Source organism: Suncus etruscus, chromosome 4, assembly GCF_024139225.1.
Source record: "Suncus etruscus isolate mSunEtr1 chromosome 4, mSunEtr1.pri.cur, whole genome shotgun sequence".
Taxonomy (NCBI): Eukaryota; Metazoa; Chordata; class Mammalia; order Eulipotyphla; family Soricidae; genus Suncus; species Suncus etruscus.
In genome coordinates this window covers 7,100,556-7,125,318 of record NC_064851.1, presented here as the reverse complement: position 1 = coordinate 7,125,318, position 24,763 = coordinate 7,100,556, and the positions used below count along the sequence as shown (strand labels likewise).

Genomic DNA, 24,763 nt, shown 5'->3' with positions numbered 1-24,763 from the left:
AACTATTTCTTTTTTTTTTTTTTTGGCCTGGCTTGGGGGTACCATATGGGACGCCCAGGGATCGAACCTCGGTCCTTCCTTGGCTAGCACTTGCAAGGCAGACACCTTACCTCTAGCGCCACCTCGCCGGCCCCAAGTGTAACTATTTCTTGGATGGTCCAAAATGTACCATCACCTCTGTCCTTACCTTTCCTCTCCCTTTTATATATCCCCTGGGTTTCTGGCTGCAGCCCTCATTTTCCAAGATCCCTAACCAGGAAAATCAGCCTCGGAGAAAACTCCCCACCTTCTTCATAGAAACAACACCCTCTTCATCCCCAAGGGATGGACGGCAGCTCAAATAGCTCACGTGCATCACTGTTTGGCTTTCTCCCTTCTACAGGCCATCAGCAAAGACAGCTTTTCTACATCTCCCGGTTACAAAAGCCTTCCACTGTCCTTTGTGCTCCCTGGATCCCGTCTTGTCTCCACACCACGTCCATGAAGGGCACTCTGTCGAAGGCTGATCTGGCCACACAGCTCTCCTCAGCTCTCCTGGCACTCTACGACCTCTCCAGAGGGGCAGCACTTGGCCCTGCTGCAAAGCCGAATTTCCTCAGACCCTGCCTCACTCACCCCCTTGGAGCCCCTTCACCAGCGGAGCTTTATTGTCGCCATGGTCCATGGTCCCTTTGCCACTGGAGTCCTGGTCTTCTACCCCAACACACACGCCAAACCTCTATTTCTTTGGCTGACAAGTCGAAGCTTCTCCCCAGAGAACACAAATGAGCTCCTTCACCGGGATCCAAACCTCTTCTCACACCCCATCCTCTCAGGAGCAGTGAAAACGATGCAGATGACACAGTGACAGAGATAGGAGGGAAATGGAGAGGGTAGAATAAGAAAGAGAAAGGCCCTGTGAATGGGCCCAAAACTGATCTCGGCTGTGCCTTCCGATATTCCAGGTGACAATTCTTTCAAACACCCACACAGGAGGGGCTCTTAGCGGGGTCCGAGAGAACCAGCGATGTTCCAGGCCTGCCTGTGCCTGGCCATTCAGCTAGAAGCGGCAGGCTGGGGTGGAATAACCTCAGGCTTACCATCTGGGCTCCAACTTGGAGGGCAAGTCCACTGCTCTGCTCCTCCGCCTGAGACCACTCAGAATTTCACCTGACGGGAGATGGGAGGACACCCCGTCTGCTATCTGCTAATCCCTGACCTTGTATTGCTCCTACAGTGCAAGAGAAAGTGACCAAACTGGTTCCTTTTCTATCCTCTCTCTGTGGGTGAGCTATCTGTCCCTTCAGAGACACATTCAAAGAAAGGTCCCTTTTGCTCAGGAGCATTTTCCACCTCTCCCGCTACAGCCAGTTTTGCTCCCAGGAGCTCTCTGCTGGCTGGTCCCCTGCTGGATGGGAAGGAGCGTTCCAGAACTTTCTGTTCATTCATTCGGCACAACTTCCGAGGACCTCTGGCATGCACAGTGCCGAGCCGGATGACCAAACGTGTCTGACTTACTCCACCACATTCCTCCAGCATTCACGGAGCAGCTTTGCTACTCGCCTTGCTCGCCAAGTCCATCCATCTGGCAATCCTTCCTAGTCCTTTACACCTGGATCCTGCTCAGTGTCCCTCAGGATAAAGCGCCTCAACTTTCCTTCTCAGACCACAAGGTACAATGCACTTCCACCCCCCTTCAGACTTTTCTTTCACACTGTAACTCATGGCCTATGCCCCACCACAGCTTCCTTGGCTAAGGAGTCCATCTTCTTTCTTCCCACTAAACCCAGCCCCTCAGCCTGCAAACAATTTATAATCCTCGCCCTTCTGAAATACAGAGATCATACTTTTTCTACTGCTTTGATATATATCCTCTAAAGACTCCTGTATGCACCATTCTTTTACTACCCCCATTCCTAAAGAATAAAAAGGTGGACCAGCAGGATAACAAGGCATTAGGGCACCTGCCTTGCACACAGCTGACATGTATTCAATCCCCAGCACTCCATATGATCCCCTGAGCAAAGAGTGATCTCTGAGCTCATTGCCCAGAGTCAGCTCTGAGCACCTCCAAGTGTGGCCCCCAAACCAAAACAACAACAATAACAACTATAAATGGTAACACTACTTTCATGATTCCAGAACTGATATGATCTATGCAAATAAATGCTTATCACTAGAAGAATCACGAGAGACCACAGGTTTGTAAAGAAAACCTGAGGTTGGAGTGATTAGTAGTACAGCGGGTAAGACAAATTGCCTTACATGCACCTAATGAGAATTCAACCCTTAGTATCCCATATGGTCTCCTGAGCACTGTCAGGAGTCATTCCTTAGTGCAGAACCAGGAAAAATCCCTGAGCATCACCAGGTGTGGCTCAAAAAAAAAAAATTTAAAAAAATCAAAAGCAGGGCCCGGAGAGATAGCACAGCGGCGTTTGCCTTGCAAGCAGCCGATCCAGAACCTAAGGTGGTTGGTTCGAATCCCGGTGTACCATATGGTCCCCCGTGCCTGCCAGGAGCTATTTCTGAGCAGACAGCCAGGAGTAACCCCTGAGCACTGCCGGGTGTGACCCAAAAACCAAAAAAAAAAAAATCAAAAGCAAGTAGCATTCCCCCCTACCCCGTCCACTCACCCATAGTGTGGGTCCCTCTTTCCCTCCCCCTTCGATACCAGCCACCATTTATGTCCCAACAGGTACTCAGACTAACAAGTCTGGTGCTGAATGACATACAGGGCCTACTACTGTGGAACATTACTTCAACTTCCTTCCTAGAAAAATGTGAGTGTGGGGTGGCCACGGCAGGAGTTTGTTGGGATGGAACCCAGGGCCTCACACATACAGGGCATGTTCTCCACTGCTCAGCCCCCTCTCAGCCACTCATGGCTTTTCTCTATCTGTGAAACTAACAACTGCTACTTTTTTTATTTGGTTGGATTCTATTTGGGGGCCAAACCTGGCCTTCCTCCTAGCTCTGCACTCAAGGCTCCTCGTGGCAGGGCTCAGTTCTAGAACCATATTGGGGGTGTCGGAGATAAAACCTGGGCTGGCTGCATGCAAAGAACGCACTCAAAACACAGTACTCTCTTGGGCCCCATGTTTTAATTTTTTTTTAACTTTTTTTTTTTTGCGTAATATTTATTTGGAACTTTCACTAATGCATCCTCTCCAGCAGAGCTCTCAGCCCCCTCTTAATAAATTCAAACAGTTCAGGTAATCTATCAGTTTCACTCCAGTCTTGGAAAGATTCCTCTGGGGGTTCCTTCCTGCTTCAGCCTAGAATATTTGCTCTCTAAGCTGCTAAGTATCTGACACTTTGCCAGGGATGTCCCTGGGCCTTCCTCCGGAATTCTCACTGGCTTGCCTGGGCTGAGCATGTTTTCCAGACCTTCTCTTCCTCCTTCGTGATTTATTCCCTCGGTAAGTGAAGTATATTATTTCTGTGATTTCCAGAGGTATGTGGGGAGCTGCTTGAGATCATGAAAGATTAAAATTCCCTTAACCTTATTCAAATGTATAACTGACACAAATACATTTTTATCCAGAGATTCAAGTTTAAAAGTTCCAGTGAATAACACTCATTTTTCCCTCCAAATATTTGGAGACCATAAACCAGATTAAAACCCAGATTTGAGGGCCCAGAGAGATAGCACAGCGGCTTTTGTCTTGCAAGCAGCAGATCCAGGACCCAAGGTGGTTGGTTCGAATTCCGGTGTCCCATATGGTCCCCCGTGCCTGCCAGGAGCTATTTCTGAGCAGACAGCCAGGAGTAACCCCTGAGCACCACTGGGTGTGGCCCAAAAACAAAACAAAACAAAACAAAAAACAACCCAGATTTGGGGGCCAGAGAAATACACAGTGGTAGGGCATTTGCCTTGCACACAGTTCAACTCAGGACAAATGATGGTTCAAATCCCGGCACCCCATATGGTCCCCGAGCCTACCAGGGGTGATTTCTGAGCCCAGAGACAGAGTGCCGTCGGGTGTGACCCCTCAAAATAAATACAGCCCAGATTTGATACAGGAAAACTCCACATATTCTAAAACCTAATGTTTTGAAATGTGTTTCTTCTTTCATTGTTTTTTCAGATTTAAGATCCAATTGTTTGGGCCCGGAGAGATAGCACAGCGGCGTTTGCCTTGCAAGCAGCCGATCCAGGACCAAAGGTGGTTGGTTCGAATCCCGGTGTCCCATAAGGTCCCCTGTGCCTGCCAGGAGCTATTTCTGAGCAGACAGCCAGGAGTAACCCCTGAGCACTGCCAGGTGTGGCCCAAAAAACAAAAACAAAGACAAAAACAAGATCCAATTGTTTATGCTTTAGTAGTAGAAATTAATGCTTCTTTATGGAAATACCGTAGTTTACAAAGTTGTTCATAATACCGCTGTTTTGGACATTCAAAATTCCATCACCGATCCCACCTCCACTGTGAGCATCTCTCTGTCAATGTTCCCAGTTTCCCACCCACCCCCAAACATGCCTCCTTAGCAGGCAGGAAATAGTTTATTTTATATTGCTAATTACCACTAAATAGCTAATGGAGTGATCAAATGATAATTCAGTAAAAGAAAATGTGTGAAGGTTGTTCTATCTCACCACGGGGTCATTAGAGTCGCTGTCTGTGGGTTTACTAAACTGCTGTTGCTAGTTGAGCCTTCTGTGTGGTTTCTCTTTGCTGTGCGTTGGCGTCTCTGCTCCTTTCCCACTAATTTGCTGGACTCCTGGAGCGTGGCGAAGTAGCTAAAAGATGCCTTCAAATTTCACGACTCTACTTGTGGGGTCTTCTGTTGTCTGTTTGCTCATCTGGCCACACTCACCCAGTACTCAGGGTTTACTCCTGACTTCAAACTCAGGGATCACTCCTTGCTGGTTCAGGGGACCATATGGGGTTCTAGGAATCAAACCTGGGTCATCTGCTGTACTCTCCAGCCCCATCCGTTGATACTTGGGGCTCCACCCATGTTGCTCTGGGGGAGCATATGAGATACAGGGGATTGAACCAGGGTTAGCTCTATGCAATTATATGGTAGTGCTCAGGGATGCAGAGGATCAAATCCAGATTGGTCTTGTGCAAGGCAAAAGCCCTACTGGCTGCATTACCACTCCGCCCCAGCACAGACTTTATTTTTGAACTACCGTATTTTCTGGCTTTTAAGACGACTGGGCGTATAAGACGAACCCCTAATTTTGCAGTTAAAACATAGGTTTAGGCCTATATTCGCTGTATCAGACAGAACATTCCTGTGCTGCAACTGTATGTACCACAGTGAGCCAATCACAACCAGCAAAGGTTCAAAGGTTCTACTGTAATAGACTTCCTCTCTGACTCTGGCCAATCTGAGCAGGCTTTTGACAGTGTAGATTCGGGTCCAAAACATTGTCTAATTTGCATGCATAAAAAGCCTGCTTGGGGGGCTGGTGAGGTGGCATTAGAGGTAAGGTGTCTGCCTTGCAAGCGCTAGCCACGGAACGGACCGTGGTTGGTCCCCCCAAGCCAGGGGCCAGGAGTAACCTCTGAGCATCAAACAGGTGTGGCCCAAAAAAACAAAACAAAACAAAAACAAAAACAAAAAGCCTGCTTGAATTGGCTGAGTCAGAAAGGTGGTTTGAGCAGCCTTGCCGTGATAGCTCCCTTATCATAGGCACCTTTTCTGGCTATTCACTGATGATGTCAGTTAATCTCCCCCACTACATGAACCAAACAACATCCCATCTTCGGACCCTAGCACTGGACCACCAACACGGTTAGCTGGGTTTTGCCAGAAGTGGTCCCCAGATCTCCTGAGTACTGTTTGGGAACCCCCAAGAAAGAGATTTGGAGGGGCTGGGGCGGTGGCGCTAGAGGTAAGGTATCTGCTTTACCAGTGCTAACCTAGGACGGACCGCGGCGGTTTGATCCCCCGGCGTCCCATATGGTCCCCCAAGCCAGGAGTGACTTCTGAGTGCATAGCCAGGAGTAATCCCTGAGTGTCACCGGGTGTGGCCCAAAAACCGGAAGGAAGGAAGGAAGGAAGGAAGGAAGGAAGGAAGGAAGGAAGGAAGGAAGGAAGGAAGGAAGGAAGGAAGGAAGGAAGGAAGGAAGGAAGGAAGGAAGGGAAAGAAAGAGAGAGAAAGAGAGAGAAAGAGAGAGAGAAAGAAAGAAAGAAAGAAAGAAAGAAAGAAAGAAAGAAAGAAAGAAAGAAAGAAAGAAAGAAGAAAGAAAGAAAGAAAGAAAGAAGAAAGAAAGAAAGAAAGAAAGAAAGAAAGAAAGACGGGCGGTGGCGCTGGAGGTAAGGTGCCTGCCTTACCTGCGCTAGCCTAGGAGACGGACCGAGGTTCGATCCCCCGGCGTCCCATATGGTCCCCCAAGCCAGGAGCGACTTCTGAGCGCATAGCCAGGAGTAACCCCTGAGCGTTACCGGGTGTGGCCCAAAAAAAAAAAAAAAAAAAAAAAAAAGAAAGAAAGAAAGAAAGAAATAAAGAAAGAAAGAAAGAAAGAAATAAAGAAAGAAAGAAAGAAAGAAAGAAAGAAAGAAAGAAAGAAAGAAAGAAAGAAAGAAAGAAAGAAGAGAAAAGAGAGAAAGAGAGAGGAAAGAAAGAAAGAAAGAAAGAAAGAAAGAAAGAAAGAAAGAAAGAAAGAAAGAAAGAAAGAAAGAAAGAAAGAAAGAAAGAAAGAAAAAAAGAAAGAAAGAAAGAAAGAGAGAGAGAGAGAAAAAGAGAGAGAGAGAAAGAGAGAGATTTGGAAACTCTGCGGCCTGATTTTTTTGTTTGTTTGTTTCCTTTAGCGGCATGTTGAAACATTTTTCGGGATATACTCGGCATATAAGACAACCCCCGATTTTCGGTTGACTTTTTTTGGTTTCAAAAGTCGTCTTATACACCGAAAATACGGTAATACAATCTACCAATTAAATTCTTAATGCATGTGCTCTTGCTGTCATCAAAAAACTTTTTTTTTTTTTTGGTTTTTGGGCCACACCCAATGGTGCTCAGGGGTTACTTCTGACTGTCTGCTCAGAAATAGCTCCTGGCAGGCACGGGGGACCATATGGGACACCGGGATTCGAACCAACCATCTTAGGTTCTGGATCGGCTGCTTGCAAGGCAAACGCTGCTGTGCTATTTCTCCGGGCCCCATCAAAAAATCTTTGCATGGATCCATTTTTGGTTCCCTTTTCTCTGCTCCCTTGGTTATGATGTTCACTGATCTCAGTAACTCTTTCTGTGGTGCTCACAAATGGCTGGCTGAGATCTGGCTGAAAATTCCTTATGGCACTAAAATTGCAAACAGCAAAGCTGCCAGGCACCGTGGCCAGAACCTCATTGGGTGCATGTCGGGCACTGATTCAAACACATGTCACGTGCTTGCAAGGCAGGGACACAGTCCACAGCATGACCCCTCTGCACCCCACCTGCAGTATTTTTGGTTCAACAATCTGTTCTCAGAGACATTCAAATGATAGTCAGAAACATATATTCACCTTTGGAGTTTCCGTTTCCTGAACTCTGTATTCTCGGGGGTGGATTCACATTTCCATCTGTTTCATTCCCTGTCCCCCTACACCTTTACCATTTCCTGTATTATAGTTAGGGATACCGGTGATTAATTATATCAGAGTTTGTATGTCTGAAACACAATGTAGCCTCTCGTATGGGGGCGGGAGGCATATCTGGCAGTGCTCAGGAGCTGTTCCCAGCTTGTTACTCAGAGGTTAGTCCTGGTGGGGCTCAGGGGACCGTATATGGTGCTGTGGCTGGAATCCAGGTCGCCTGCACTCCAGCCCACTGAGCTATCCCCACAGCCCCAGCCTTCCTTTTCAAGAGATATTTTAATTGTTTATTAAAAGATTGTCATTTCCAGACACCACCACCACCACCACCACCCCCCCCCCCCCCCCCCCCCCTGCTTCAGATGTCACTCCAGTCTTCCTGTTTGCAGGGTTGGGAGAGCACAGCTGCTGCGTTCAGAGATTACTCTGGCTCTGTGTTCAGGGCTTACTCCTGCAGGGGACTGAGGAGCCCTCTGAGGTGCTCAGGACCGAACAGGACCTGCCTCATGTAGGCCTGTACTCTTCCTGCAGGCCCTTCTTGCACTGTCTCTAATGAGAAATCCAAGTATTTCTCCATTAATGTTGATTTCTCTGGTTCTGCAATTTTTCCCTAGCCCTGGCCTTGACTATGATGCCTGTCCTGGTTCCTCGTGTCTCTTCTTCTTTTTTTGGTTTTTGGGCCACACCCATCTGACGCTCAGGGGTTATTCCTGGCTATGCGCTCAGAAATCGCTCCTGGCTTGGGGGGGACCATATGGGACACCAGGGGATCGAACTGCAGTCCATCCTACACTAGCGCTTGCAAGGCACACACCTTACCTCTAGCACCACCTTCCTGGCCCCTCGTGTCTCTTCTAATGCACTGATCTTCCATGGACGGTTGGACAGTAACTGGTTCTGAGCATCTTCCAGAAGAATCTAGCCCACCCTCCCTCTTCAGTCACAGGGGTATCCACCACACCACGGGAACCCTCTTTCTATTTCTTCCTTTACTTTCTGTTCTTTCCAATTTTTCATGTGGGATAGTTTTTCTGAGACTATCTTGACATCTGTTAGTTTCTATTTTATTTAATCGAGGGCAAAGTGAGCTGGCCCACACCTGGAGGTGCGCAGGACTTGATCCTGGCTCTGCACTCAAGAATTACTCCTGGTGGGCTTGGGGGGCCATATCGGGTGCCAGGGATCCAACCCAGGTCAGCCAAGTACATGGCAAGCACCCTCCCCGCTGTGTGACTGCTCTGGCCTGTCCATAAGTGATTTTATACTGCAATATCCAGGCTGTCCCCAATCCATCCCAAGGGTCTGCTTCTCTTCTTTTCTTTTAGACACTACAGTTCACAATCTGTTTAACAGTAGGGCTTCGCTCCTTAACACAGCCCAGCACCACTCCCTCCCCCAAGTGTCCTCTTCCTTCCTCCACTACTGCCCCAGTGACCCCCCTCCCACTTCCCCAGAATGGCTTCCTACCAAAGACCAGTTCTCAGTTTCTGCTGCCTCTACACATGTGTTATTCCCTTCCTATGTTTCTTTTATCACACACATGAGAGATTACTCTGTGACCACACCTGTCCTCAGACCAGCTTCACTCAGCATGAAGCCCTCCAGGCCCATGCGCATGGCAGCAAATTGCATGATTACACCTTAGCGCCAAGCAGTAGAGCAGCGTGGACAAGTAAATACCTTACAGAGTTTAATTTTCACCTCTCGGGTGACAGCTGCCGAGAAAAATACATAGAGGCTTGGCGGGCCTTGTTGGCAAGTATGCGACCTCAAATCCAAATGTCCCTTGTCCCCCAGAACCAGAGTCACCATGAGCATCACCAGGTGTGGATCAAAAACAAAAAAATTGAAAATAAGGTTTGAACATGTTCCTGGTACCATTAAACTTTAAGTGGATAAAAAAGGGACTCACCTAGTGTTCTTAAAGGGATGAACTGAAGGGCTGAGCAACAGCACAGCAGGGAGGACCCTGTGCTCGCACACTGACTGACTGTTTTGCTGTCTGTCTCCCCAACCAGGAAAACAAACTCACTGATGTTGACACTCAGGGGCACATTATAGATCAGAAACTGGCCCAGGAAGACTTTTGAGCCGTATTTCACGGCTCTCAACTTCGCGGCTCTCTAGCTTTCTGGCTTCTCCAAGGCCCCTCAGCATCTGCCTTGAATCTCAGCAACTGCTTCCATCATGATTTTACGTGCTCTTGGAGTTTTAACTACTATGGTTTAGTAATAGTTATATTACTAAAATATTTATAGTAATATAATATTTATATTTATGTTACTAAATAGCATTACTAAGTATTACTAAATATTTATAGTAATGTAGGTATTACTATAAATACATATTACTATATATTTAATAATAGTTTGCAGTTCTCTATTTTCAGCTCGAATCTATCTTCTCTCTAGTCCCAGATTCTCTGTTTTGTTTTTTATGGAATACTGGAGGGTCTAGCGGTGCTGCCGGTGCTGCTGAGTCTGTACTCAGGGATTATTCTCAGTGATGCTCAAGGGGCCCCTATGCTGTGGGATGGACAGATGGACCCAGGGCTCCTGTGTGTAAAATCACATTCTGGCCCTCTGTACCATCTCTGGTTTCCCAGTCCCTCATCTTCCGTTGGCTCATAGATGCCATCTCAGTACTCTGAAATCTCAGGCTCCACGTCTGCCTCAGGATCCCTCCCATCCCTGCTTTTCCCTCATATCTATCTTTACAATGGCAGCCCTAGGCTCCGAGCCTGAAAAATTTTTATTTTTTTTGGTTTTTGGGTCATGCCCAGCAGTGCTCAGGGGTTCCTCCTGGCTCTACAATCAGAAATCGCTCTTGGCAGGCTTGGGGGATCATATGGGATGCCAGGATTCGAACCACCGTCCTTCTGCATGCAAGGCAAATGCCCTATCTCCATGCTATCTCTCTGGCCCTCCCAGCCTGAAATCTTTTTTTTTTTTTTTTTTGGTTTTTGGGCCACACCCGTTTGACGCTCAGGGGTTACTCCTGGCTATGTGCTCAGAAGTCGCCCCTGGCTTGGGGGGACCATATGGGACGCCGGGGGATCGAACCGCGGTCCTTCCTTGGCTAGCGCTTGCAAGGCAGACACCTTACCTCCAGCGCCACCTACCCGGCCCCCAGCCTGAAATCTTGATGACAACCTTGGTTACTTTCCTGTCTTTTCTATTTAAGTTAAGTGCTATATCCCATGCATTATATATATATGGTTTTTGGGCCACTCTCAGCAGTGCTCAAGGGTTACTCCTGGTTCTGCACTGAGAAATCGCTCCTGGCCAGCTCCAGGGTCCATATGGGATACTGGAATTGAACCTGGATCTGTGCCAGGTTGGCTTCGTGTAAGGGAAATGACCTACTGCTGTACTATCACTCCAGCCCCTCATTTTATAAATATGTATCTTTCTAACCACTCCTCCATCCCAGGTATATATACTAAAAACAAAAGCATTTGAGGCAAGAAAATTTAATGGTTGAATACAGACCTTGTTTACAGGAAATTTGAATCTGAACCAACACTGCAAAGTCTCCCACTAAGAGTAAATCCCCCTGCCCTGAGCACATAGTCAGGAGTAACACCCAAACTATGTTGGGTGTGGTCTGCCTACAAAACATAAAATTTAGGCTTTTTTGTTTTGTTTTGTTTTGTTTTTTGGGTCACACCCGGCAGCACTCATGCTCTACTCCTGGCTCTACAGTTAGAAATCGCTCCTGGCAGGCTTGGGGACCATATGGGATGCCGGGATTTGAACCACCGTCCTTGTGCATGCAAGGTAAAAAAAAGCCTTGCATATACCTCCATGCTATCTCTCTGGCTCCCAAAATTTAAGCATTTCTATTTTTCTGAGATATATAGTTGAGAGCAGCTAACACACTAGAAAACCAAGTCAATATTCAAAATGGCCTTAGTAGACTAGAGAGAAGTGAGGAAAAAAATCAATTAAAAAATAGAGCAAGGCCGGAGAGATAGCATGGAGGTTGGGCATTTGCCTTTCATGCAAAAGGACGGTGGTTCGAACCCTGGCATCCATATGGTCCCCTGAGCCTGCCATGAGCAATTTCTGAGTGCAGAGCCAGGAGTAACCCTTGAGCACTGCCGGGTGTGACCCCGAAACAAAACAAAACAGACAAAAACAACAACAACAGGGCCAAAGCCATAGCACAGCCGGTTAAGGCATTTGCCTTGCATTTGGCTGACCAAAGGTTCAATCCCCAGCATCCCATGTGGTCCCCTGAGCCTGCCAGGAGGGATTTCTGAGCATACAGCCAGGAGTAAGCCCTGAGCACTGCCAGGTATGACTCAAACAACAACAACAAAAATTCAGTGACAAGAGAAGCTAGAGAGAAGTACAGGAAGGAAAGCAATTGTTTTGTGTGCTGTGAACCCTTATTCACATTTTGTCTCTTGAGCATTGCCAGCAGTCACTTCTGAGCACAGAGCCAGGAATGGTACCTCAGCACTACTGGTTGTGACCCAACTTCTCCCACCCACCAAAAAAAGGGTCAATAATAACAACTAAAACAAATACTGCTGAGGAACACTGCCAGGAATGATCCCTAAGTGCAGAGCCAGAAGTCAACCCTGAGTTCCACCAGATGTGACCCCCAAATCAATAAACATATAAAAAACACTGCTCTGTTTCCCATGTTACCTCCAATATTCAACACATAGTCTTCAGCGGAAATCTAAATTTGCCTTCAAGAGGCTCCATTCTTCCTGCACTTTCTCTCTAGGGCCTTGCCACTGGCTGTAGACATGCTGCTCCTGGCCTCACTCCAAGCCTTCCTCCATCTTTGAGGGGATGCTCCTCATCTCCATTTGAAGCATTGTTGGTATTTCTCCACTACAACCCATCTGCAGTGCTCACTGCTTTCACCCAGTTTCCTCTCTCTCTCTTTTCTCTCCTTTCTCCTCTCTCATCTCTTCTAGAAAGATGTAAACAGAAACAGGGTACACCCCATGCATGCACATGTTAGTGTTCGTGCACGAGCATGCGAGCGCAAGCATGCGCGCGCACACACATCAATGCTTCTGTGCCTGCTGACTTTTCTGTGAAGCTTTTCTTTTTTCTTTTTTTGTTTTTGTTTTTGGGTCACACCCAGCAGCGCTCAGGGGTTACTCCTGGCTCTAGGCTCAGAAATTGCCCCTGGCAGGCACAGGGGACCATATGGGATGCCAGGATTTGAACCACTGTCCTTCTGCATGAAAGGTAAATGCCTTACCTCCATGCTATCTCTCCAACCCCACACTTTTTATTTTTTGTTTGTTTCTGTGAAGCTTTTCTGAGCAAACAGCTGCTTACTCTGTTATGTAACTTTTCCAGGACAGACTACTGAATCTAGCATGGCCTTTGGAGTCAGACAGATCTGAACTCTGATGCCAATTCTGCTGTTTGCTAGCTCTGTAAACACAAGCAGAAAATACCAGCCCAGCATGGCATCTTACCCAGTCAGCTCTTTAACAAAAAACCAAATCTGGGCCGGAGCAAAAATACAGCACAGGGGGCACTTATCTTGCATACCGCTGACCCAGGTTCAATTCGTGGTATCCCCTTATATGGAACCCCAAGCCTGTGGGGTGATCCCTGAGCCCTAGAGCCAAAAGGAAGCCCTGAGCATCACCAGGTATGGGATGACACACACACACACCTGCCAAAATATCCAAATATATAAAATTTTGTTTAATTTGCTAAATCAGACACAGCTGAAGGAGAGGGATCCTAAACTTGAAGAAGCAAGACTTAGTAAAAAATGCTGATTTCTGTATTTCTGAGTTCCAACTAAAAATCAAACAAGAGATTAGAGAGAGAGTGTAATGGGGAGACAGTGTAGCAGGACACTTGCCTTCTATGCAGCTGACCCAGGTTCAATTCCCGGCATCCCTTTTGATCCCCTGCGCTCTGTCAAGAGTGATCCCTGAGAGTAGAGCACCGCTAAGTGAGGTCCAAAATACCAAAACCAAAATTAATCAGTCTCCACAGACTCACAATGCTCCCATGTGAAGGCTTTCCTAACTATATTATCTGTTATTAAGGGAACATCTTGCTGGCCAGAGAGAGCACAGTGGTTAGGCCATAGGCATCTGGGTTCGATTCCTGGAAACACAGGATGCCAAGCCTTGCCAGTACAGCCCTGGGAGCTCCTTCCTTAGTACTGCTGGGCAAGGCACTCAAGGACCCTGAGCACCCCAGGTTGAGCAGCAACAGCTCCCACCATCTTGCATAGAGCTACCAACAAGAGTTGGTCAGGAGTTGTGGCGGGGCTTAGGTCTCCTGAGCATGGTTCAGGGCCTCCCCTACCCCTAGGAAGAAAAGACCTAAAGACCTTGCAATTACTTACTCAATGAAACCAACTCAACCACTGATGTTCTTTTTTAAAAATGTCCAAATTACCTCACTTAACTACATTTAATTCTGTGTTTTGGATCACACATCGCTGTGCTCAGGGCCTCTTCCTGGTTCTGTGCTCCAGGATCACTCATGGCATACCCACAGCAATATTGATGTGGCAACCAAATAAATCAAATTAAAACAGCATATATTAAGAATTTAAACTGTCCTACAAATGTGATAAGCCTTTTAACCTTAATTGCTTCTGATTTTCTTTCTTTCTTTCTTTCTTTTTTTTGGGGGGGGGTTGGGTCACAGCTGGTGGCACTCAGGGGTTACTCCTGACTCTGCGATCAGAAATCGCTCCTGGCAGGCACAGGGGGTCATATGGGATGCCGGGAATTGAACCACCATTCGTCTGAATCGATTGCGTGCAAGGTAAACACCCTACTGTTGTGCTATCTCTCCGGTCCCTTCTGATTTGTTTTCATTTAGAAAAATAAGTGTAAGTGGGCCGGGTAGGTGGCGCTGGAGGTAAGGTGTCTGCCTTGCAAGCGCTAGCCAAGGAAGGACCGCGGTTCGATCCCCCGGCGTCCCATATGGTCCACCCAAGCCAGGGGCGATTTCTGAGCACATAGCCAGGAGTAACCCCTGAGCGTCAAACGGGTGTGGCCCAAAAAACCAAAAAAAAAAAAAAAAAAAAAAAAAGAAAAATAAGTGTAAGTAAGTTATAAAATCTGAAAAGATTCTAAAAAGAATCATGATGTTCTAAGCTGAGTAAAATTTATTTTAACCTTGTCACAAAGTATAGCACACATGTCTATAGAAAAGAAAATGAATCTCCTCAACATTACAGGTTAGGTTCTCATTTCAGTTTAATGCCTGAGCTAATCTACAATAAAACACTCACTCTACTCAGCTATTTTTTCAGTTTAATTTCTACTCAAACTCCGCCCCGAGTTACTCACGGACCTTGGAACTGCTTTCTTCCGACACTTCTCCCTCATTGGTTTGCATGGGAACAGACTTTTGTGCAAAACTCTGCAGGAACACACAAATACTGCCTAAAAAAGGTAAGGAGAAAAAATTATATAAGCAAATTACATATTTGTGCTTTCAAAGATTTCAAATGAAACCCTGTCACAGAGAAGGTGTGTGTGTTTGCGCACGTGCAAAGATTGAAAATAAAATCCTATAAAGAGGGGCTGGAGAGATAGCATGGAGGTAAGGCATTTGCCTTGCATGCAGAAGGACGGTGGTTCGAATCCCTGCATCCAATATGGTCCTCCAAGCCTGCCAGGAGCGATTTCTGAGTGTAGAGCCAGGAGTAACCCCTGAGTGCTGCCACGTGTGACCCAAAAACAAAAAAACAACAAAAAAAAATCCTATAAAGGGTGTAAGGGGTGTGTGTGTATGTTTATGGAACACACAATGAAACACACTATAAAATAATGATCTTGGAGGTATACATGTATCTGTGTCAACACATATAGAAATATATCTTAGTTAAGAAAGAAAGCATGCAAGAGGTGGGAACTTTTCTCTACCTTAAGGGAATAAGAGAATTTGAGAAGGTTTAAGACACTGAGATATACATAGCTGTATGATTTGGGCAAAGTTGACACAGACACTGACTGCGTGAACACTCCCAAGTCAAAGTCATCTGTCTGTAGGTGTAAAACACTCCCTTCATTACAATTTTATTAAGTATCAGTTTGAAATTCTTGTCTCTTAAATGCACGGGAAAAAAAAAATTTTTTTTTTTTTTTTTTTTGGTTTTTGGGTCACACCCGGCTGCGCTCAGGGGTTACTCCTGCTTCTACACTCAGAAATCAAGCCTGGCAGGCTCTGGGGACCATATGGGATGCCAGGATTCGAACCACTGTCCTTCTGCATGCAAGCCCTATCTCCATGCTATCTCTCTGGCTTCCACGAAATATTTTTTAATCAAGAATGTTGGTTTTTTGGATTGGACGATCTAACTTGCCTGGAGCCTAGAGTTGGTCTTCTGCCAGGAAACTTCAGGGGTAGGGTCTCTTTGTATTTAGGCCAAGGTTATTCCTTTCCATGCCTCTCATATTTTGGTAGGCCTATGCAAACAACAATTGCCACTCTAACACCGCTTTTACTGTGCTCCTTTGACTCTAATCCTTAAAAAAAAAACCACTTAAAATTTGAGGTTAACTTAAACTAATATGCATGTACAGGGAAATGTAAAAAATACTATGCCTCTGATGTTTAAGGAGTTATGTAAGTTTTATGGCTTTAGATTGCCTTGTGTGCTGTTAAGAAATATAATGTGTTACAATCTGGGGACTTGAGGGACAAAGTAATTGTACATGGATTCTATTTTGTTTGTCTTAATGTTCTTTGGCTGAAAGTTCAAAGTTAAGATATCAGCAAGGGGACCTCTTCTGAGAATTATGTTAAGGGTGATTGTCCTTCCACTGTAACTTTACCTTGTCCTCTTTCTTTGCATCTTTGTTCTCATAATTAAATATAAAAAAATTAAAAAAAAGAAAAAAGAATGTTGGTTTGGTCCGGAGAGATAGCATGAAGGTAAGGCATTTGCCTTGCATACAGAAGGACGATGGTTCGAATCCTGGCATCCCATATAATCCCCCAAATCAGCCAGGAACGATTTCTGAGCAGAGAACCAGGAGTAACTCCTGAGCACTGCCGGATGTGACCCAAAAACCAAAAATAAAAATAAAAGAATGTTGGGGCTTTTTTGTTTTTAATCAGGAAGTCTTTAATTTTTTGTTTGTTTTGGGGGGTCATACCCAGTGACACTCAGGGGTTTCTTCTGGCTCTACACTCAGAAATTGCCCCTGGCAGGCTCAGGGGACCATATGGGATGCCGGGATTTGAACCACCATCTATCTGTCCTGGATCTGCTGCATGCAAGGCGCTGCTGTGTGCAATCTCTCCTGTCCCAATTTTTTTTTCTTTTTATTCTTTTCTTCTTTAAGCCACATCACCCAACTTACTTTTGGCTCTGTGCTCAGAAACACTCCTGGATGTTTCAGGGCACCATATGGGATGCTAGGGATCAAATCTAGATCAGCCATGTGCAAGGCAAGTGCTCTACCCACTGTACTATCACTCTAGCCCTGATTTAATACACCAGGCAGCACTCGGGTTACTCCTGGCTCTACACTCAGAAATCACTCCTGGCAGGTTCGGGGGACCACATGGGATGCTGGGAGTTGAACGCGAGTCCGTCCTGGGTCGGCTGCATGCAAAGTAAACGCCTTACTGCTGTGCTACCTGCTCGGGCCCCCTGATTTAAATGTTATTTTTTTATTTAAAATGTTTTAATGAAAAATTTTGTGTTAATGTTTATGATCTACAAAAGCACATGACTTTTATATTTTCTTTTCCAGTCCAGACCTCAGTCAAGTCAAAGGCCATCAAGAACATGTGGCGAGTAGAACCCTTTCATTATTAACATGTTTCAGGGGTGTATAACCACGCCTCCACCTGAGATCCAACAAACTTCCTCCACATTTCTGGTGAACTTGAGGAAGAAGCAAATGACATTTCCAAGACTCCTGCTGGGGCCAGGCAGAGCAGCATTTGGAGAGCGTAGGGAGAGCAGTGTTTGGACCTGGCAGAGATTTGTCTCCCACTGTGAGTTTTAAGAGCTCTGCACTAGGTCTGAACTGCCAAGGCTGAACTTGAAGCTCATAAACCACAGCCCACACTATGGTCTGATTCTAGGGAGGCTCTTTTTCTATACTGTTTATCCTTTGTGTCTCCCAAGGAGGCCAGGGAGGAGCCCCCTCAACACAGTGAGTTTCAGCTGCAGGGACAGCAGTTCAATCCCAGGGCCCGAGGATGTAGTGCTGCTCAGGCCCTGTGGTACCGAGGCCACTGCTCTGGGGCTATTCCCAGTGATGCTAGCCAGCAGATAGAATCTGGGTTGGGTTACATCAAAGTATCCACCTTAACAGCTTCGGGGGCTCAAGAAATGACTGTGATTATGGCAAATCCACCACCTAGTTAAGTGACAGTTTCTGCAGAGAAACGGATACCCAGTCCAAGCACCTCAGTCCTAGGGAAGATTTGGGTCTCCACTGCTTCCAGGAGAAATATATTAGTCACGGTCACCAATGGGCTGGGGTGATACTGAAAATGCCTGAGTGTCAGTGCAGACATAAGGCATCAGTATGCCTCCGGGTGGCTTCAAAGTTCAGGGGGCAACTGCCCTTGACCTTGAACCAGGCAGCTCTGGCTAAAGCAGAGCTCAGACTCTCCCCACACAGGCCTCCTGGACATCAGCAAGCAGCACAGTGATTCTGTGTATGAGCTGTGAGGCAGCAGAATTTCAAACAGCACATGCACTAGGGAGCCAGTGAGGCCTGTGCTGAACTGCAGTGGAGGCAACTCAGCAGGGAAATGGAAATGAAGAAGATACCTCCATACCTCCTCTGAGGAGGGAAGGAACGGAGAGGGAGGGAGGGAGGCAGGGAGGGAAACCCTATAGGGAGGAACTTGCAAGAGGTCTGCTGCTGTTTGCAAAATGCAAACTATGTTTAAAATATTCAGCTTTATGGGAGAGTGAGGGGGGAGGGAGAGAGGATAAAGGAGAGGGAGAGAAGAAGAGAAAGAGGGAAGGAGAAAGAGGGAGAGAGGGAGCGAGATCAAGGGGTTAAAGCACTTGCCCTGTATATAGCCAGCTCCAGTTAGAACCCTGGCATCACCTATGGTCTCCCCAGCACTACCAGCGCCTCCTTGAGCATAGATCAGGGGTGTTGGATGAGTCACTTTCGGTCACTAGAGTGTAAGGAGAAAGCAGGGCAGAGACTGGTGCATGCACATGGCCAAGAGATCAAGGAACCGAGGAACCAACCAGTCCTCCCCAGAGCCTGGCTCTAGAGCGGGGCACCAGCATCAGCATCACTCAAAACCCAAGTGCTTATTTATTATTGACCTACTGACTTTTGTGGTGCTAGGGACTGAACTCAAGGCCTTACAGATGCAAGCCAAGTCTCTACCACTGAGCAACATCCCCTCCTCCCCCAGCCCAACACAGCGGGGGTTTTATTTCTTTCATTTTGTGGTCTCTCCTGGCAGTGCTTAGGGGCCACTCCCAATGATGATGGGGGGACCAAGTGAGCCTGCGATGAAGAAGCCCAGGTATTGCTCTTGCAAAGCAGGTACTCCAAGGGCCAGAACAAAACAATGTGGAAGGTGGGGAAGGTGTTTGCCTTGCATGCGACTTGCTCAGGTTCGATTTCTAATCTCCGGCATCCCCTATGGTCCCCTGAGTCCACCAGGAGTGATTTCTGAGCACAGAGCCAGGAGTAACCCCTGAGCAATGCTGGATGTGGCCCAAAAAATAAAAAGGGAAGAAAAAAATAAAGCAAGTGCTCCAGCCCTTTGAACCATCTGCTGGGCCTCCTACAAGAGTTATCTAGAAAGGAATAACAATGCCAGTATCTTCAGGATCTTCTCTCCTTTTCTGGACAAAGACTCCCATTTCCCCTCCCAAACAGTGGGTATAATTTCTGACACTTACCTTAAGACAGTATTGGGGCAACACTAGCCCTTGAAGGGGAGTCGAGGCTACATTCAGTGTAAAGAACGCAGAACCTGCAAAGAGAGAGAAGAAGCACAGTGAGCAGCAGCTCAGCTCCAGGATATGGTGGCCCGGGAGGAAGCAGCCAGCCCAGGATTGTGCTTCGCCACCTACAAGCCACCAGCTGGAAGGTCTATGTTCCACTTCTCAAGTCTCGGCTTCCTCATCCCATATTAGGGGCAGAAACAGCATCTCTGAGGGAACCCAGGGGATGGCGGAGGGGCTGGGGTGTTTATCTCGCATGCGTGAGGCCCTGAGTTTGACCCCTGATACTCTACTCCTCCTCTTCAGCCCCAACCCCATCCCAGCACCACCTGCTGAGACTTGGGAGACATCTAACATAGCACTGTCAGGCCTGAGAACTGCCAGGAAGGTACCAGGGATCCCCAAGCACCACTTCGGAGTCTGGCCACCCCACCTCCAAACAACAACTCCCCTAGCAGCACTTTCTCACAGGCCTCCTTGGCATTGAGGTGGGACACAAGTAAAACACTGACACAGGCTGCATACAGGGGAGTGGCTATGAGCACCATGAACACAGACCCTCCTCCCCACACCCCTCCCCGTACTGGGGGTCAAACGCAGGTGATAACATATTCTTCATCATGGTGCAGCATCCTCAGCCTGAGCTACTTTCTTTTTTTTTGGGGGGGGGGGGGTTGGGTCACGCCCATAGTGCTCAGGGATTACTCCTGGCTCTATGCTAAGAAATCACTCCTGGCAGGCTCAAGGGACATATGGGATGCTGGGATTCGAACCACCGTCCTGCATGCAAAGCAAATGCCATATCTCCATGCTATCTCTCCGGCCCAGCCTGAGCCACTTTCTAAAGCCGCATCCAAACCACACTTCAGTCTGTTACTTATTTCTTTTATCTCATTTGTTCCAAAATAACAGCATCAAAGAACAAACCAACTAAACTGACCCTTCTGTTTCTCCCTCTGATGCAAGGAGGTCCAATAATTTTAGATTAAACCTGCCCCGTGACAGGAGTGGATAGATCCCTGCGCGCAGAGCAAGGAGCAATACTGAGCATCACCCCATTTGCCTTAACACCATTGCCAAAGAATGGGCACCTGCCCCCAGACTGAAATCTTCACCCCCAATCCAGAGCTTGTTCTCCTTTCTACACACTGAAAGAGGACAGTCACATGTGTGTGCATATGTGTGTGATATTGTATACTATTCAACCCCGGGTCTCAGGCATGCAAAGATATATTTTATAAGTTACCATTTTACCAGCTGCTGGCTTTATTTTTATTTTGGTTTTCTTTTTTGTTTGTTTTGGATTTTGGTTTTGGGCCACACCCAGTGGTGCTCAGAGGTTACTCCTGGCTCTGAGCTCAGAAATTGCTCCTGGCAGGTTCGGGGGAACAAGGGATGCCCAGGATCAAAGCAGGGTCTGTCCCACATTAGCCATATGCAAGGCAAACACCCTACTGCTGTGCTATCACTCCGGCCCCTTATTTTGATTTTCTAAGCCACATTCTGAGATGCTCTGGGGCTATTCATGATCTGTGCTCAGGAGTGAACCCTGGAGGCGTTCTGGGGACCAAATGAGGTACCAATGACCCAATTGGGATCGACACAGAGGAAAGAGCCTTTCCTCCTGTACTATCTCTCCAGTCCCAACTGCTCATTTAAAAACCTTAATGTTTTCTTTCCTTTTTTAATTTTTTTTTTATTTTTGTGACACACCCACTCAAGGGTTGCTCCTGGCTCTGCGCTCAGAAATCGCTCCTGGCTTCAGGGACGCCTGGGGATAGAACAGTGGGCAAATGCCCTACCACTGTGCCACTGCTCTGGCTCCTAAAAACCTCAATGTCAAGCCAGGGTGATAGCTGATGGAAGGGCTGGTATGGATGCTGAGCATGTGGAAGGCCTGAATTGGGTCCCCCAAGCACCACTGGGAGTGACCCACAAACAGCAGCTGAAGATAGAGCCCTGAGTGTTACTGGCGTGGCCCAATGACCCAAACAAAACACAAAAATCACCAAAAACCAGACACACAACTAAACCTCCCCCCAACCAACTTCATTATGACTATTTGGGGGTGATGGGCAGAAGTAGGATCTCACCCCAATAGCACTAAGGGACTCCAATGCCACAACCAGAACACAACAGTCCAGCAGTGCGGCCTAATGGTTCACTGCATGGGGACAGCCATGGGATACTTCTCAGGCCCAGCACCGAGGTGAAGCTCAGGGCCATACAATTCTGTGGACACATCCTGGGGGGCCCCTCACCTTCGAGGCATACGTTACAGCACTCTGCACTATTTCCTCAATCCCCCTCGATTTCTTTTTCTTTTTCTTTTTTTTTTCTTTTTTTGGTTTTTGGGTTACACCTGGTGGTGCTCAGGTGTTCCTCCTGGCTCTCCGCTCAGAAATCCTTCCTGGCAGACTCGGGGACCATATGGGATACCGGGATTCGAATCATAGTCCTTCTGCATGCAAGGCAAATACCTTACTTCCATGCTGTCTCTCCAGCCCCTCCCCCCTCCCCGGGATTTCTTTTGCTACCTGAGTCCTCTCAAACCCAGAAGCAAAATTCCTTCACTTCTACTCTAACAACACACACGAGAACATGATGCTTCCCCAGAATCAGATCTACCCATAATGCTTCAGTCTCACTAGCTTCCCAACTGGTCTTCCTGTGCCTGTCCAGTCCCAAATAATGACGGGAACGACATCTTCGAAGTCAAATCAGATCATAACCATTTGATAACAAGTGCAGAAAACTGTGTGTTTATTTCATGGTGAATAAATAAATTCATAATAAATAAATCCCTCTCTCCCATGTGTTTCCTTGCACATGCAAAGCACCTGATCTGCCTTACCCAATGTACTATCTCTTTGGCCCCCAATGTTAATTTGTTTTTGTTTTTGGGTCACACACACAGCGCTGAGGGGTTATTCCTGGCTCTACACTCAGAAATCACTCCTGGCAAGCGCAGGGGACCATATGGTATGTCAGGAATCGAACCACCGTCCTTCTGCATGCAAAGCAAATGCCCTACCTCCATGCTATCTCTCCGGCTCCCAATGTTAGTATTTTAATTATCTTTTTTATTTTATTTTATTTTGGTTATTGAGCCACACCTGGCAGAGCTCACGTTTTACTCCTGGCTCAGCACTCAGATATTACTCCTGACAGGCTCAGGGGACCATATGGGATGCTGGGAATAGTATCCTGGTTTGTTGCATTTAAAGCAAATGCCCTACCTGCTCTACTATAGTTCCAGCCCCTTAATTATCCTATTACGAACATCACATTTTCTTTGTTGTTGTTGTTATTTGCGGGGAGGGCTACTGGGTAGTATTCAGGCCCAGTAGAACCCAGAGGTCCAGAAGTTACCAGAGAAGAGATATTGAGAACAGGGCAGATACACTGGGGGGACACACCTTTAGCCTGTAAACTCATGTGCACCATCACTAAGGTGTAGCCCCAATCAACGTTTCCTCCTGAAAAGCATCTTTGACCTCAATAGCCCCCATCCCCACCCCAGCCCCCACCAATATTTACTCAGTGATACCCCAGTACCATTCGGATCACAGTCAATCATTACTTCATTGTCTTCTTTCCTAAATCACAAATGTTCTAAAGGTCCAAAACACCCACATGCCTTTTTTGCATAGAAAGGCCCTCTGCTCATCTGGGTTCCATCCCTCTTTAAGCTTGTCCTGGGGGTTTTTCTCCTCCAAGTTTTCAGTACTGTGCCTGTGTTGGACTCTGGTGGAGAACAGTAAAACAAGACTTTTGTAGCTTTTCCCTCCTCCCTCCCTCCCTCCCTCCCTCCTTCCTTCCTTCCTTCCTTCCGGGTTTTTTTTTTTTTTTTTTTTTTTTTTGGTTTTTGGGTCACGCCCGGCTCAGAAATCACCCCTGGCAGGCTCGGCTGGGGGGACCATATGGGATGCCGGGATTTGAACCACTGACCTTCTGCATGCAAGGCAAACCTTACCTCCATGCTATCTCTCCGGACCCTCTTTGTTTCTTTTTGTTTTAAACAGAAAGGGTGGAATTGTACGATGACACCCAGCTATTAGCCAAAAAACAAAGGCATTCCCCCATCTTCCTCTTTCTTTTGATATGTAAAAACCCACCTGAATACCTTGACCTCCCCCCCCCATGTATATTGGTTTCATAAAGAAAGAGCAGTTTTGGCTTGGGGGGTCTCAGGTAGAGATAACACAAAGCAAGAAGCAAACTGACTCCATAACTCTCTTCTGACTGGCTTGGTTTATTAATTCTTTGATGCTACCTTGCTTCTACAGACTCATCCGCCAGGGGTAGAAATACAGTGCGTGGGGTGATCTCACAAACTGTGGGGATTTATTTTTGCCTGGTTGGACTAAAGGTCCCTCACCAACTGAGAGCAATTAATACCCTCAATAGGGGTGGGTCTGTCTGCTTGATAAACAGGGACTCATCAACAGGGACAAGAGATGAGTCCCAGACATCTTCGAAGGTGGTTTTGGGCAAACTTCAATAAATGTAAGTGGGGCAGTCCTGACATGGGGCATGGCTGGAGCTACAGATGCCTGACAGGGAGCGTTCTCACAACCTGTGAGCTCTGTGGGTATGTCAGAAAGACTGGGTTTTGTGCTCTTCTGTCGACCACAGATTGCAGCATTCAATTTCAGTTCTCCATTCTGAAGAGATGCTACCCAGGCTACTCAGGTCTCCTCCACACTTCTCACCTCCACCAAGGAGCCTATTAGTTCACAGACCACCTGAGCAGGACACCATACCAGCTCAGTTCTCTGCTTCAAGGCTGGTCCCTGAGGCTTGAGATGGGGGAGTTGAAGGAATAGGAAGAAAGGCTGATGGTATGATACAGCATATTGACACTTCATACAGTGCTGGGAGGTAGCCCTGAGTTCAGAGCCAGGAGTAAGCCCTGAGCATAGCCGGGTGACCCCCACCCCCAAGAAAAAGACAAATTACCATTTTCATTCTCCAAATACTTGTGTAAGTACCTTCTTCCTGTTCCTGCCACTGTCTTTCTTCTGGAACAGTTGCTTACCAGATTGAGTCCAGCTTTTGTTTTTCAAAGTGGGCTTGTTACCCTCAGGTCCCAAAGAGTCATTAGAGTCAAAGACATGGCAGCACCCTGCACCCATCTTGCCCAGACAGCCCCGTGCCACTATGTGCAAGCCTAGGCCCAGGGTATACTGGGCCACCTCCCGAAACCAAGCAGCTTTCCATCTCCTCTGCGCCTCATGGTTTCATGTTTCTGTGGTTCTCTCTGTACCTGCAGTTTCCACTCAGAAACCTGCCTGCTTTCAGGACAAAGCTCCCCCAGCCCTGTGAGGAAACCGCTGAGGCGAAGCCT

The 24,763-nt window shown here is 47.1% G+C and overlaps 1 protein-coding gene across 1 annotated transcript in view; it reads right to left on the bottom strand.

Annotated features, from left to right (window-relative positions):
• The window catches only part of TNRC6B (trinucleotide repeat containing adaptor 6B), a 166,434-nt gene extending 151,520 nt beyond the window's left edge, over nucleotides 1–14,914 (bottom strand). Inside the window, exon 1 of the mRNA XM_049771535.1 lies at nucleotides 14,817–14,914. Coding sequence (XP_049627492.1) covers nucleotides 14,817–14,861 — 45 coding nt within the window. The 5' untranslated portion in view covers nucleotides 14,862–14,914. The remainder of the gene's footprint in view (nucleotides 1–14,816) is intronic.
• Between the last annotated feature and the right edge of the window lie 9,849 nt (nucleotides 14,915–24,763).